Source organism: Scomber scombrus, chromosome 5 (genome assembly GCF_963691925.1).
Source record: "Scomber scombrus chromosome 5, fScoSco1.1, whole genome shotgun sequence".
Taxonomy (NCBI): domain Eukaryota; kingdom Metazoa; phylum Chordata; class Actinopteri; order Scombriformes; family Scombridae; genus Scomber; species Scomber scombrus.
The window spans coordinates 16,505,182-16,519,959 of record NC_084974.1 but is presented as its reverse complement, the minus strand read 5'-3'; the positions used below and the strand labels follow the sequence as shown (position 1 = coordinate 16,519,959).

Sequence of the window (14,778 nt, the reverse complement as noted above, 5' to 3'; positions counted from 1 at the left end):
AAATTTGTTTTTATTATTCATGAATTATGTGTTGTTTTTATTGTTTTATTTTCTTTTAATGTTCATGTTTTTTATGTTGTGTTATGTATGTTTATTAACACTTTTAATTACATACAATGTACGGATTGTGATTTATAAGTACATTGTAACTGATTGATTGTATGTATTTTAAATAAAAATCTTTCACTTGAATCGGGAATGTATGTCATTCATTTGCTGCCCATGTGCACTAATGCCTACTTAAGAATCAGCATTAACAGTTAATTATCATGAATGATTAATGTCAGCTATGAACATTTTAGTTCAATTTAGTTAATTAATTTTTTTTAGTACAATTCCACATATTTTTCATACCCATTTCCCATGCCTGACCATCCCCTTACATTTCACTATACACAATTTCTTTTAAGTGCCACCTGTAGCAGGGTAAACGAACACCAGAAGGTCTTTTCCCAACAAACACAGCCTCAGAATCTTCAAAGAATATTCAACATTTCACATCTTTATTTCTTTAAGATATCTATGAGTACATGAGTGATAAGGTCCGTGCATATTCATTTCCTTTACTGCTTCAGCACATTTGTTATGCTGCAATATTAGTTGTAAACAACCGTTACGGTCTCTACAAATATAAAGTAAAACAATGTTTATTTTTTAACAACATTGAACATTGAAAAGAAATGCCTTTTCAAAATGTTAACTTAAGGCCTATCACCTCTTTTCTTTTCCCATCAGATGCTGTTTTGTATTCTTTTCAGGCTTCAGTAAAATAATGTAACACTTTGGAGCAAACAGACAGAACAACAAGCCAAAGCTGGAGGCCAGAATGGCAAATGACTCCACTGCATCTGCATAATTTCCAGGAGAGCTGATATAAGCAGGGATGAATGCCAGCCACACAGCACAGAAGATCAGCATGCTGAAAGTGATAAACTTGGCTTCATTGAAATTCCCCGGCAGCTTTCGGGCTAAAAAGGCCAGAATAAAGCAAAGACAGGCCTGCAGACCAATATATCCCAGAACGCACCAAAATGCAAGGCTAGAGCCCACACTACACTCCAGTATGATCTTTGAACGTTCATATTGTGTATTTCGGGATGGGTAAGGGGGTGCATCAATGAGCCAGGCAGCACAAATAATCACCTGAACCAGAGTGCAGCTAAAGATAATAGCTCTCTGCTGTTTGTGCCCCAGCCACTTCATGATGTTGTCTCCTGGCCTGGTGGCAGTGAAAGCAGCCCACACCACCAGGGTCTTTCCCAGTATACAGGAGATACAAAGAGAAAATGTAATGCTGAAGGCCGTGTGGCGCAGCATGCAAGACCAAGCTGTTGGCTCTCCGATGAACACAAGAGAACACAGGAAACACAGAGTGAGTGCGAACAGGATGAAGAAGCTGAGTTCAGAGTTATTCACACGGACTATGGCTGTGTTTCTGTGATGAAAGAAGACTGTAATGGCCGCTATAGTGAGACATGCACCCACAATGGAGATCACTGTTAGGGCTATACCCAAGGAATCATAGGCCAAGAACTCTATTTTCTTTGAGATGCAGGCTGTTCTGTCTTTGTTTGACCAGAAATCCTCAGGACAAAATGTGCACTCTATGGAATCTAAAGAGTAAGAAAATAAAAGGAAGGAATAATTTATGTAATACAATTTAATATTTACCTGATTGTAATAAAATATAGTGGATAATAATTTCTATCATTGCATGGTTGTAAGCTCACTTGTCTGATTGCTAATTTTGCCACTGTCACATGGTACACAGTCAAAGCAGCAGACAGGCTCCCCACGACGGACAGCTTTCCGGGACCCTGGAAGACAGCTGACACTGCATACAGACACCGGCACCTAAGAAGCATATAAGTGTGCTGAATAGATTAGTAATGTACATGATAGGTCCACTGACAGGAAAAAAGCATTATTGTTCAAGCCATTTATCATGAATGTGAAGAGTTCCTGCTTTTAGATCCTAGCTTTCCATCCTTTGAAGTTCTGACAGGAATTTATCTATTTTATAGAGTAAACAAAACTATTTTTTTGATTAACTGACAGTAATAATAATGATTAGTTGTGGTCTATCCACATTTCTTAACAATTTGGTCAGAAAATACAACCAGCAAGAAAATGCAAGAAGTTGAACTCAGATTTTCCCACTCCGGGCTGGATTAAGTTATTATTATTGTGACAATCTGTTGTTAAATTAAAAAAAGTTTGGTTATAGCTCTACGACATTTATATAAAATCCCTGTAAAAACAATAAAATAGGAACAACTGTGGTTGCAGAATATTAACCCATTGCTGTTTCATAATTTACAAGAATTCAGTCATAAGGAATATATGGTCATATGATGAGCATTTGCATCTGTAATATAAATGTGAAGCAACTCATACCTGATCCAGCTTGTCATGTCGACCTGACTTACCTCCACCTCAACCTACAAAACTTCACCAGTTGGCATCTGATGAAGGTAAAAACACAGTGTGAGCAGCTTGCCTCACTCTGATGACCTGCCCACATTATCCTTTCCTCTTGGATCACCAGCTCCTCTCCGACAGGCTTGGTTCCATCAAACAACCCAACGTTGACAAATTCAATATTACTGCCTGTGCCTCTCTGCCAGTTGATGATATCATAATAGGGTATGGAGTCACCCTTCAGGTCAAAGTTCACCACCTCCCCAGCAATGTTGAACGTCACTTCCTGGAGGTAGTGTTGGAGCTTGAAAAAAAAAAAAAAAAGTAAAATACTCTAACAAAATTTACGGAGCAGGAATCAATAAGAATACTAGACAATACCTGCCAGGGTTGTATGTTGTTGCTTTGTGCACATGAGTTGTTGAGGAAAGGCCCTTGGTCTGGTTGGCAGAGAAGTAGGTTGTGCAGGGAATGAGCAATTGCATATACAGCCTTATAGACATTATAGGCAACTCTAGGGCTGGATGTATTCATGTAAGCTGAATGCTGATCCAACAGATACTCCTGCCCCGAGCAGGGAGGCAACTGGGAACCAGAGGATGAAGAGGGACTACAACCATACAGAGCCTCCCACAGCTCCTGCACCAGTGGATTATTGGGATACATCTGAGGGTTTACTGTCTGCAGGTAGTCACTAAGTCTGGAGATAGGACCTTTTCTGATGCCAAACCCAATGGTGCCCCCCAGGTAGGGGTAATACTCGCTCCCTGTAAAGACAGATGCTGTGACCCAGGCCTCGCTAGCCACCCACTGGATTCCAGTAATGTTCTGAGTCATGTAGTCCCCCAAGAAAGGTGTCATCTCCCCCTCAGCTGAAAATACTACCACAACTTTTGCCGTAGAGCTACGCATTACCTTTACAGGTGATGTAGGAAAGAGTTTCACAAGGAAGACAAAAAAAGAAGCAAAATTAAAGTAGTTCAAAACTAAGTCTAATTAACCCTAACCCAGCATTGTTGTTGTCATGCTAAAATCCTGTAGGTATTTGCCCCATGGGCTTCATTTGTCATTAGTGCCTACTATATGATCTCCTGAGCTGAAATAAAAACATTATTTATCTATAAAGCTTAAATTCAGTGTGTGTTTGTACCTGCATGATCTCCAGAGCCCTCTGGCGATTGTAGAGCAGAGGGATCATTTCTTGGTACGCTACACACACTTTGGTTCCCTGTAACTCTCTTAGTAAACCTTGCACAGCAAAGCGCCCATATTCATGGTCCCCTCGCACCAGACCCACCCAAGTCCAATTGAAGCGAACCAGCAGCTGGGCAATGGCCTTCACCTAGGATCAGGAGAAAAAGAATAATTCAGATATTTTGAAAAACAAACAAAAAAAACTGACATCAAATAAATTAATAAAGCTTTTTTTTTCATGTGCACTTGCAATCTAATATATCATCCACACAAGTTGAGTAGGGGTACAAGATTTTCATAGTACAACATCTGACCACATACTTGAGAAACCCTTTTTAATCTAAAGCCAAACCCCTTACCTGATAGTCATCATTAGGGATTACTCTGAAGAATGTTGGGTATTTTATTCTGTCAGTCAAACATGCACATGATGAAAAATAGCTGATCTGGGTTAAAAAAAAAAGTTAATAAAGCACAGATTAAAGGGTCATATTTTGCAGAGAATATGTTTTTGGGATATCATAGGAGAACATAATCATCCTAACTAACCATTGGGATTCGGAATGGCTGCAGGATTCTTGATACCACAATGGACTGAGCAGAACCAGATTCCCCAATTACAGCAAGGAGTGGAGAGGCACCGCTGCACATGGCAGAGTGGTCCTCACTCAAACCATTCAACACAGCCAGAGCAGCCCTCTGGCCAGTTAGTGGATAGGCACATGAATCAAAGATTTTGTAGCCAAGGGTGTAATTGGGCAACAGCTCCATATTATGGTTTATCTCCTCCACTGCCAGCCTCATAGTCTGAGCCCAGCGGAAAGCCCTAGGATCAAAGCTGTAGCTCAGCAGACACACATATGCATACACCACACACACACACACATTGAACACAGCAAAGGTGGAGAAAATGTCAAATTAAAAGGTAAAAGCTCATTTCTCTGCATCACAGTGTTTTTTTTTTAGCAAGATATGTTAACAAGATATGTGTCTGGTAACACTTTATTTTTCAGGTCCATTAGTTCCCAACAAGAATCCAACTGAACTTGCAAAATGTAACATTTGTATACAAACAAACATAAAAATTCAATACAGATGACTAAAATCTCCAATGTTGGATACTTGTCATGACTTTCAGAAATTATGCTTTCATATGAACAATGAATAATAATTTTCTTTCTTGATTTTTATTTTCTCTGGTTGGTTTCTTAGTTGTTTTAAGGAAACCTTCTGGAAATTTTTCAGAGACGATTTGGGAATTACAGACACACCTTTTCTCTCTGGAACTGTCCTTGTCAGGCTAAAATATTACTGCATTCTCAAATCTGATCAATATAAATACCTGCTGCATAATCCATTTGAAAGCATAAGAACATCACAACATGTTTTTTGCGACAAAATCACATCTGGTTCAAAAACAAATCAAACTCACCCATTGCACTTCACTGGTGGTGGTCTGTAGGTGCAGTTGAGGTCTGGCATCTCCTGGTTGTAGTGAAGGGGGAAGATCCCCCCAATAATATAGTCACCCTCTGCCATGAAGTCTGGCTCAAAGCTATTTTGAAGAGTGCACACTCTGGCTGCAGATGGGGATGGAGAGGTGAAGCTGGAAATTGGGGCATAAGTTAAAGTGAATACCCAGACAGAGTAAATCAAGGGAAATAAGGCAAATGGAGCCATATTGTTAAACACCCCACCCAAAATAGAGAAAGAGCAGAGAATGAGGTAGGTTATATACTGTATTACCTGTAACCCTCACTATATTATAGCATCATATTAATGACAGAGTGCCTCTGGATTGGTCATCAGAAGCCCCGCCTAATTTACTCAAGTGAATTACTGGATTCCTAGGTACATCAACTATTGCAGTCTAATAGAATAACATAACACTTTCACAATGGTTATAACATTCAGTTCAAACTGTTTACAGAGGTGCAGTGCTGTTAATGTTGTATTATACAGAGAGTGTTTTTTAATACTCTGAAATGATATGCTTCACACATCAAACTGTCCTTCTCAAAACAAAGAGGAACAGTCGCAGATCTAGAGGGGGGATATGGAACTGGCTCAAAGGGAAAGATAACTGTTTTCCCTATCCAGTGTGCATTCACTACAAAACAAGATGACTGGACTCGGTGACAGAGATGATAACATGGCCAACCATTTGTCAAAGTACTGTCAGAAACTAAAAAGGGAGAAACCCATTTTTAAACACATTCAGGCTTGGACAAATGACTCAGCCCGAGAGCTGAGGGGGTGCTTTGTTGCCACTGCATAGGACTTATTCCTCAATTACCAGGCCTGCTGCAATAACCCTGCATCCATCACTTGTTATCTCAACTTCTGTATTGACTCGATCATTAAAACAACAAAAAAATCAGCAGGGGCAATTCCAGGATCAAAGCCTCTAAGCCCAATGGGGTCAAGGGAAGGGTCTTGAAAGACTATGCCTGACCCAGCTGTTTCTCAACACCAGTTTTGTCCCACAGGCCAGAAAAATGACAACCATTGTCACAGTGACTAAAACAGCATAACCTAAGTCCCGTAATGATTTTAGACGCATTATCTTCATACCTCTATTAAGCAAATGCATGGAGTGTTTAGTGAGCTAAGCTTCTGGACCCCATGCAGTTTGTCTACCAAGCCAGCTGAGGTGTGGAGGACACCACTCTCACCGTCCTGGACGCCAGTGTGACCTGATTGTCAGCAGCAGCCTTGTCATGTGGATCAAGGGGTTCCTAAGAGAGAAGCCCCAACGAGTCTGTATTAACACTGGTAATCCCTAGGGGTGTGTTTTATCTCCCGTCCTGCTCTCCATATATACAAATGAGGTAAAATACAACAGCTAGGTTGGACGATGTCCAGGAATTGGATGATCGACGATGTTCAAAGAAAAACATTGTGATGGCCGATGACATCGGCATCGGCGGGGGGGGGGGGGCTCAGGTCACTGGAAATAAACATTAACAACTCCAGAACCTATACAACTGTTACGGGTCTATAACACACACCCACACACACACACACACACACACACACACACACACACACACACACACACACACACACACACACACACACACACACACACACACACACACAATCACACACACAATCACACACACACACACCATGGGCAGTGCTCTGCTGAAAATGTATATAAAGTAGTTCAGATGTCTGTTTACATTTCATGTAATGTAGTGCACAACAAAGTTTTCTTATATTATCTATCTTAATATTAAGTCTACTCTTATTGATATCTCTACTAAAGGAAGGAATCTCTGTATGTATGTATGTATGTATGAATGACATGTTAGTAGAATATAAACCCAGTAGAGCTCTGAGATCTACTGACTCAGGTCAGATAGTGGAGCCCAGAGTTCAGACTAAACATGGTGAAGCAGCTTTTAGCTGTTATGCTGCACACAACTGGAATACACTACCAGCAGAACTGAAATCAGCCCCAACTGTGAATATTTTTAAATCCAGGTTAAAAACACTTCTCTTCTCCTGTGCTTATGATTGAGCTCTTTCATTTGCACTCTATGTCCTTTTAATGATTTTAAAGCAAATCATTTTATGCTGCAATCTTATTTTTAATGCTCTATTATAGTATTTTATTTCTCTCTCTTTCTATGTTTCTGTACTTTGTTTTTATTATTAGTGTGTGTGTGTGGGGGGGGGGGGGGGGGGGGGGGTATGTACGTGTGTACTATGATTGGGTTGTATTTTTATTTCTCAAATTCCATGTTTGTTTTTTTAAATTTTCTGTTGAATGTTTGTTTTATGTAAAGCACATTGAGTTGCCACTGTGTATGAAATGCGCTATATAAATAAAACTGCCTTGCCTTGCCTTGTATGTATGTATGTATGTATGTATGTATGTATGTATGTATGTATGTATGTATGTATGTATGTATGTATGTATGTATGTATGTATGTATGTATGTATATATGTATGTGTCCTTTGCATATCTTGAGAACCATTAATCTGATCTACTTAAAGAGTCTTAAAGATAACCCATGTGGTACAGTTGGCAAGACGGCTAATGCAGGCCTTCCCCTACTGAGGTTCACTAATACCTAACAAGCAAAGGGAAACTCCAAAAAACAAAAAACAAAAAGAAAACTGCTATGTCATTTAAGTATAAGGCTTTTTAAGGATGTTCTATGTTGTTGTTACTGTGAACGAGCCAACCAATAATAAATGATCTAAAGCCTTAAATATTATTATAATATATTCTCCTGTGCCATTGACCTTCGCTGTTGAAAAAAAAAAAATCAAAAAAATGTGAAAACGTGACAGTCAGCCACACCATTTCACTAGGTGGCATATGTCTTCACCCCAAAGACTAAGATTACAGTAGTTTATTTCATAAATGGCTACAAAGACTAATAAACCAAGACTAATCTAAATTTCCATTTACTGTATGTTCATGCTACCTCAGGAACATGAGGTGTTACGTTTAATCATGTCATAACACATCTGGGCAGTCCCCTCAGATTTATGTACGTTCACAGCAGTATATAAATCAGCTGTGTCCTGAAATACCATAATCCTTTGTATGTGACCAGAAAAGGAAAGCTCATATTTAACATTTGAAATATTTAACAAAACTGAGCTGGAGCTCCTCTTAAAACCCTAGGCCAATCATGGTTTTGCTGGCTGCCAAACTTCTAATGTTGCTTTCCCTCTTTGGGGAAAAATGTGGCTCAGCTGCTGCTCTGGATAACTGTGTTTTCATGGGGGAAGAGGAGACAAATAACCTGTACGAAGATGGAGATGTAGTTATTGGGGGCTTATTCCCTCTGCATTACAGTCCTGTTTCTTCTCTTCCAGCATACAAAACAAAACCAACATCAAGTATATATAAGTAGTGAGTGAATATTAAAATGCATTTTAAAATTGGGGCCATGGTGGCCACATCCATTTTATTTTAATGTGTATATCTGTGCTGCTGTGTAATTAACTGCTTTTCACTACAGTTTCAGTTCCCGTGCCATGCGTTGGATGCAGACCATGACCTTTGCAATCAAAGAGATCAACCAGCGCAATGACCTCCTGCCATATCTAAAGCTGGGTTTCCACATTCGTGACAGCTATGACAACATACCTGCGTCTCTGAAAGCATCTTTACTGCTAGTAAATGGTCAGCCAGGGAGAGGCCCCAGAGCCAAGAGTTTGGACAGGGACAAAGGTCTGGAGATTGACTCTGACTCTAATTCGGGCTGTGGTGCTGTTCACAAGGCTGTGTCCCCGGTAATTATAGGAGATGCCGGCTCTGGGGTGTCTATGGCTCTGCTAAGAAATCTAGGTTCTTTCCACATCCCCCTGGTGAGATTGTCTGAACTTTTGCTTTGATAATAGTTAGAGTATGTGTTTTGCCATATAAAATCAGGCTTCTGCCATGTACAATCACATGCCATTTTGCCATATATTTTGCTAATGTTTGTTAAAGTATACTTTTAAGTATATGGTGTTGTATTTGTAAATACTCCATTTATTATACTCATAGGGTAAACAGCTGGATAGTTAAATCACCAGACTGCAAACTGCTGTTCTAATTCAAGTGAGATTCGACACCACATAATGCTTTTAAAGACAGTGGTATTGTTTGGAGAAATTTGATACAGCCTTTTGAGTGAACTGAACACTGTGCAGAAGGTTAACTATTGTTTGCTGTAATACCAGGTGAGCTATTTTGCATCCTGCAGCTGTCTGAGTAACCAAAAAGAGTTCCCCACATTCATGCGCACCATGCCTAGTGATGCCTTCCAGATCAGAGCCCTGGCCCGCCTGGTGAGCTATTTAGGCTGGACCTGGGTGGGAGTCATTGGAGCTGAATCTGAGTATGCTCGCTTTGCCATCCAGCTCTTCCTTCAGGAGTCAGTGCACTATGGTGTGTGTGCTGCCTACACACACCTCTACCCCGTAGCCTTGAGTCAGCAGGCTGTAGATGAGCTTATGGATAACATTCAGGTATTGTGGGTCAGGATGAATTTCCCTTGCATACAAGGGGTAGACAAAATAACATAAACCCCTGCAGTAAATATAACCTTTAATTATTTTTCTGTTTTTGACATAAAGTGCCACATTTTGGTTTTTAAAACAGCACTATGAACCCTGTCCTTAAAAAGGATCATTCAGTTTATTTAACACCTCACTGACATTGTTTCTTAACTTCACAGAAGGGCTTGCATGAACTTGATTGCCTTATTATGTCAGTTGTTATTATTAAATATTAACAATAATTACATTTTCACTGTATACTGTAGATGGCATCCTCCAAGGTCATCATTAACTTTTCTAGTGAATCAGAGCTGCAGATCATTCTGAGAGAAATCAGACACCGAAACATAACCGACCTGCAGTGGATTGCCAGTGAGGCCTGGGCCACTGCCAAATCACTGTGGGAACATTTTGGAGATCTCCTGAAGGGAACATTAGGATTTGCCATTCGGAGGGCAGAAGTAATTCCAGGGTTGAAGCAACATCTTGTTAGTCTCAGACCATCATACATACATGAGTCAGCTTACCTGGCCGAATTTTGGGAAGAGTTGTTTGACTGTCGACTGAATGGATCTGTGAACAACCACTCTCATATGGTCGACAACTACCTAAACAAAATGCCATGTATAGGGACGGAGGATTTAAAGGATGTTTACTCTCCTTATTCTGATGTGACACAACTTCGGGTGTCTTATAATGTCTACAAGGCAGTGCACCTGGTTGCCCATGCATTGCAAGATATGAGTGACTGCATAGTGGGACAGGGGCCTTTCCTTAATGGCACCTGTGCAGACCCGAAGAATTTTAAACCTTGGCAGGTGAGAGATATTCTAGGTTTAGTATATTTTTTTAAAATGCTGAGAAAGAAGTCAAATGCACATAGTTTGTTTAGATAACATGTTTTCCTTCCTCTCTCAGCTCCTCCACTACATGAGGCGTGCTAATTTTTCTGCACTAGGAGAAAAAGTCAACTTTGATCAGAATGGTGACCCCATTGCTTACTATGATCTCCTGAACTGGCAGAGGATGACTGATGGCTCACTGCATTTGGTTAAAGTAGGCTTCTATGATGCCTCATTGCCTGATGGATACAGCCTAGTCATAAATGACTCTATAATTCAGTGGCCTGTTGGAAAGCAGGTGTGTTCTCTGCAAACGGGCTTGAGGCCATGTTCACCCCTTAGACTGTTGTATGTACTCTTGATCAACACAACAGCCAATTTGTTCTTATTACTGTGCAATATAATGTATTTTTAAACATGTAGCTACTTCTGAAATAGTTCAAAGAAAATATAACCTTCTCAAGCTGACTGTCGTAAATTTCATATGAATGTTGTAAACATTTACCACATCAATAGCCCAATATACTGATAACAATTTGCTTTTAATTTCAATAACCATGTTTATACCAACATTGGTGAATGGGTTATAGCAGAGATGATCACAAATTATTATCATTATGGTATTATGTATTAATGCTAATTGTATCACATTTGTAGGTTAAAAAAAACAAAAAAAACATAAATAAATCTTTTAATTTCATTAAACTTTCTACCAAAAATATGTCAAAAGTACAGTAATTATAAATATGAAAAATAAATATATTAACTTTTTATGATATTGTGTTTTTGGGGATTGTATGAAAGGTAGGCTAATCTGAGTGCTTTGGTTATTATCTGGCAATGAAAAATATTCACTTGTAATAATCTAATAATTTGTTCATACAATAATGAGCAGTCCACTTAATTATCTTTACTTTTGCTTCTACTTTACAGATAAAGCATAGATCATACTTAGTTTCTCCTTTTTTAATTTGCATAATTATCATCATTTTAGTCTGTGTCTGAACTATAGGCTGCAGAGACAGAAGTGTATAGTCATATTGATTGGAATCAGTGTCTTTCTGAGTGGCTGAACTCTGCCTCTCAGGCTTCCCGGTCTGTTTGCAGTGACAGTTGTCCTCCAGGTTTCCGCATAGCCAGGAGGAAGGGGGAACCCACCTGCTGTTTTGACTGTGTCCCCTGTGCTGAGGGAGAAATTAGTTATGAGACTGGTGTGTGAGCTCCATCATTGTTCTAACCCATCCCCCTAAATTATTTTAATATAGATCGACACATATGAATCTAAAGGTAGATTCTCTAGATTAAAATGTCCTTTTCTCTTTGCTTCACCAGATTCTTTAGAATGCTCACGTTGCTCAGAGGACAGATGGCCCAATAAAGCCAGAGATTTCTGTATCCCAAAGACAATTGAGTTCCTGTCTTACCATGAGTTAATGGGTACTGTTCTGTGTGTGGTATCTGTCCTTGGAGCGTGTATGTCCCTCTCCATCCTCTCCATATTCTTCATGTACAAAGACACGCCATTGGTTCGGGCAAACAACATGGAATTGAGTTTCCTTTTCTTGGTGTTTCTTGCTATCTGTTTCCTTGTTGGCCTGTTGTTCATTGGAGAGCCCTCAGACTGGCTTTGCCGCATAAGGTACCCAGCATTTGGGATCAGTTTTGCCCTTTGCATTTCATGCCTTCTGGCCAAGACAGTGGTGGTCCTAATGGCATTTAGGTCCACACTGCCAGGAAGTAACGTCATGAAATGGTTTGGACCAAACCAGCAGAGAGCCAGTGTGCTTATAGGAACAGCTATCCAGGTAAAATGTTTTACGAAGATCAGCAATATATAAGTATATAATCTTTTCAACTGTGCTGATTAGAATTAACATCTTTCTGTGTTCCCCATTGCTCAGGTAATAATCTGTCTTACCTGGCTGATGACCAGTCCGCCTCATGCCCACAATAACACTGGTTACCACGGTGCAACTATCATCATCGAGTGTAATACTGGCTCAGAGGTTGGCTTCTGGTGCGTTCTTGGGTACATTGGCATCCTGGCTTGCATGTGCTTTTTAATGGCTTTTTTGGCTCGGAAGTTGCCTGATAATTTCAATGAAGCGAAGTTCATTACCTTCAGTATGCTGATATTCTTTGCAGTGTGGATTACTTTTATCCCAGTTTATGTAAGCACAGCCGGGAAATACACAGTGGCTGTCCACATCTTTGCTATTTTAGCTTCAAGCTTTGGTCTCCTTCTTTGCATTTTTGCTCCAAAGTGCTACATCATAATTCTGAAACCGGAAAAAAACTCTAAGAAAAACTTGATGCACAGATGAAAATGACAGGACATTATAGGTTTATATAGAATTTACATGCATAAGAAACCTATTTGGAAGAAAATATCTTTAATACATAAACTATTTAAGATTCACACTGGAAATAATGTTGCCATTGTACTGGGTAAAGCATGTTTTTATTTCACAAACTTTCTGTGGCCCAATTATAAGGCCTAATTATTAGGACAAAACACCTACATTTAAGCTAATTTTACATGGGGCCAGCCCTATGTTCCCACAGCCCTATGTTCCCCCATTCCTAAGAATTTTTCCTCCAATCCATATTAGGCCCTATGTTCCCACAGCCCTATATTCCCACAGCCCTATGTTCCCCCATTTTCAAGAAGTTTTCCTTCCATCAAACTTAAGCCCTATGTTTCCTCAGTCCTATGTTCCCACAGCATGGGTATGGCCATTCCCTAATGCACATAACTTGTTGCAGTTTTTCATGTATGAAAATGCTTGAAAGACATGTGAAATTCTTTATTTTGTTATTTAACTGGGGTAACATAGGGCTGTTGGACCATAGGGCTGTGGGACCATATACACGCTCCCTTTTACATCACTGACAGATATCTGACTTCAATAACATTATGAGTCATAAAGTGTAACAACAACAAGCATGTCCACACTTGTTCATCACTTTTCTGTTTGTGCTTGCAGCTTGTTTCTGTAAAGTGTTGTCTGTATTGTTTTGTGTCTGAGTCTGCAGCACGTTTTCTAAATGCTGTGCATGTGTTGTCAAATCGATGAAAATGTTTTGTCTATTTGGATGTGTTTTCTTAAGATATAGTGTGTTAAGCTCTCAGGGCCACCATACAAACTGTTCTATAATGATGCAAATATTGACTGTATGTTGCTGCCATGGATGTATTACAGGAATTAAATAGGGTGCTGCCGCTCAGTTGTGCAGCCAGTTTTTCCCAGTGGTCACAGTGCAGCGAAAAATCGCCCTACATCCCAAGGAGCATTTTCCCCATAGACCACCATTGTAGAAGAGGTGTATCTAAAACTATTGACAAGACACCTTGAACTGCAAATAGAGTCAATTATGATTCTTTATATTGTATTTTTTATCCACAGAGGCTTTGTATTTGTAAAACTTTCCTCAAGCTGAGAAAAGTAAAACATTGAGAAAAGTTTAAAAAAACTTGTGAGCAAACCAAAGTGCAGAGGCAAACCTGAAAGCTAGGAACTTCTTTTTTTGGGCAAAGCTGCTGAGCAAATCTTATTAGGCTGAATCGGTGCCATCTTTTGTCTGGTATCCAGCTCTTATAATACATCCATAGTTGCTGCTAAATAGTATAAAACATTTTAATTGGAAAATTCTGTAAACACACATAACATTGAGTCATTTGAGTTTACAGTCCTTAACAGAATATCCCTTTAAACTATCAGCATAGAGCACTGTGTTATCCGTATGTCTGTATTATTTAATTTCAAAAGTGTATTTGTTTATTTGTTACACTAAATGATGATAATAAACACACAAAGACAATGACATAGCTTTTTAATTAGAGCCTGAGCACTTTGCACGGCAAAGGCCTTTTGTTTCTGAAAACTGGGTTTCTGAAATTGTTCAGATGGTAGCTTGGAGTTTCCACCCAAAGTGAGACCAAAATCGCTACATGCCAAACGGTTTGGCATCCCCCACTGCAGGCCAAAAACATTTTTAAAAAATTCAGCTTGTGTTTCGTGGTCCTGGTACACTATCATGTATTTTTCGCCCTTGGTACTCTGTCATGTGGGCTGGTACACTATCATGTATATGTGTATTATAGCCAGCCCTCTCCTGCTCTGTCACCAATGAGCTGACAGCACACTCACACACGAGAATGACAATGCAGAATCCAGCTCTTCTCATTGGTGGAGGTACTTGTCAGTCTAAATCATGAATTGTCTTGCTCAGAGTTTTACTCTGTAGCACTGAAAGACAAACAACCCCTTACTGCAGCAAAAGCTCAAAAGAAATACAAATGGAAAAAAT

General features: G+C 39.6%; 2 protein-coding genes across 2 annotated transcripts; one reads left to right on the top strand and one right to left on the bottom strand.

The window, feature by feature from the left end:
- Window positions 1–711: 711 nt before the first annotated feature.
- LOC133979952 (extracellular calcium-sensing receptor-like) lies at window positions 712–5,169 on the bottom strand. Its single transcript, XM_062418495.1, has 8 exons — window positions 5,048–5,169; window positions 4,165–4,453; window positions 3,975–4,061; window positions 3,572–3,763; window positions 2,803–3,336; window positions 2,501–2,725; window positions 1,731–1,854; window positions 712–1,613 (listed from the first exon to the last, which is right to left on the bottom strand). Exons 1-8 carry the CDS (start codon window positions 5,152–5,154, stop codon window positions 712–714), a joined length of 2,460 nt encoding a protein of 819 aa, XP_062274479.1. The 5' UTR covers window positions 5,155–5,169.
- Window positions 5,170–8,349: 3,180 nt separating this feature from the next.
- LOC133980124 (extracellular calcium-sensing receptor-like) lies at window positions 8,350–12,791 on the top strand. Its single transcript, XM_062418707.1, has 8 exons — window positions 8,350–8,492; window positions 8,602–8,950; window positions 9,308–9,595; window positions 9,892–10,443; window positions 10,544–10,765; window positions 11,555–11,678; window positions 11,800–12,272; window positions 12,369–12,791. The coding sequence occupies exons 1-8, from the start codon at window positions 8,359–8,361 to the stop codon at window positions 12,789–12,791; spliced, it is 2,565 nt and encodes an 854-aa protein (XP_062274691.1). The 5' UTR covers window positions 8,350–8,358.
- Window positions 12,792–14,778: the final 1,987 nt, after the last annotated feature.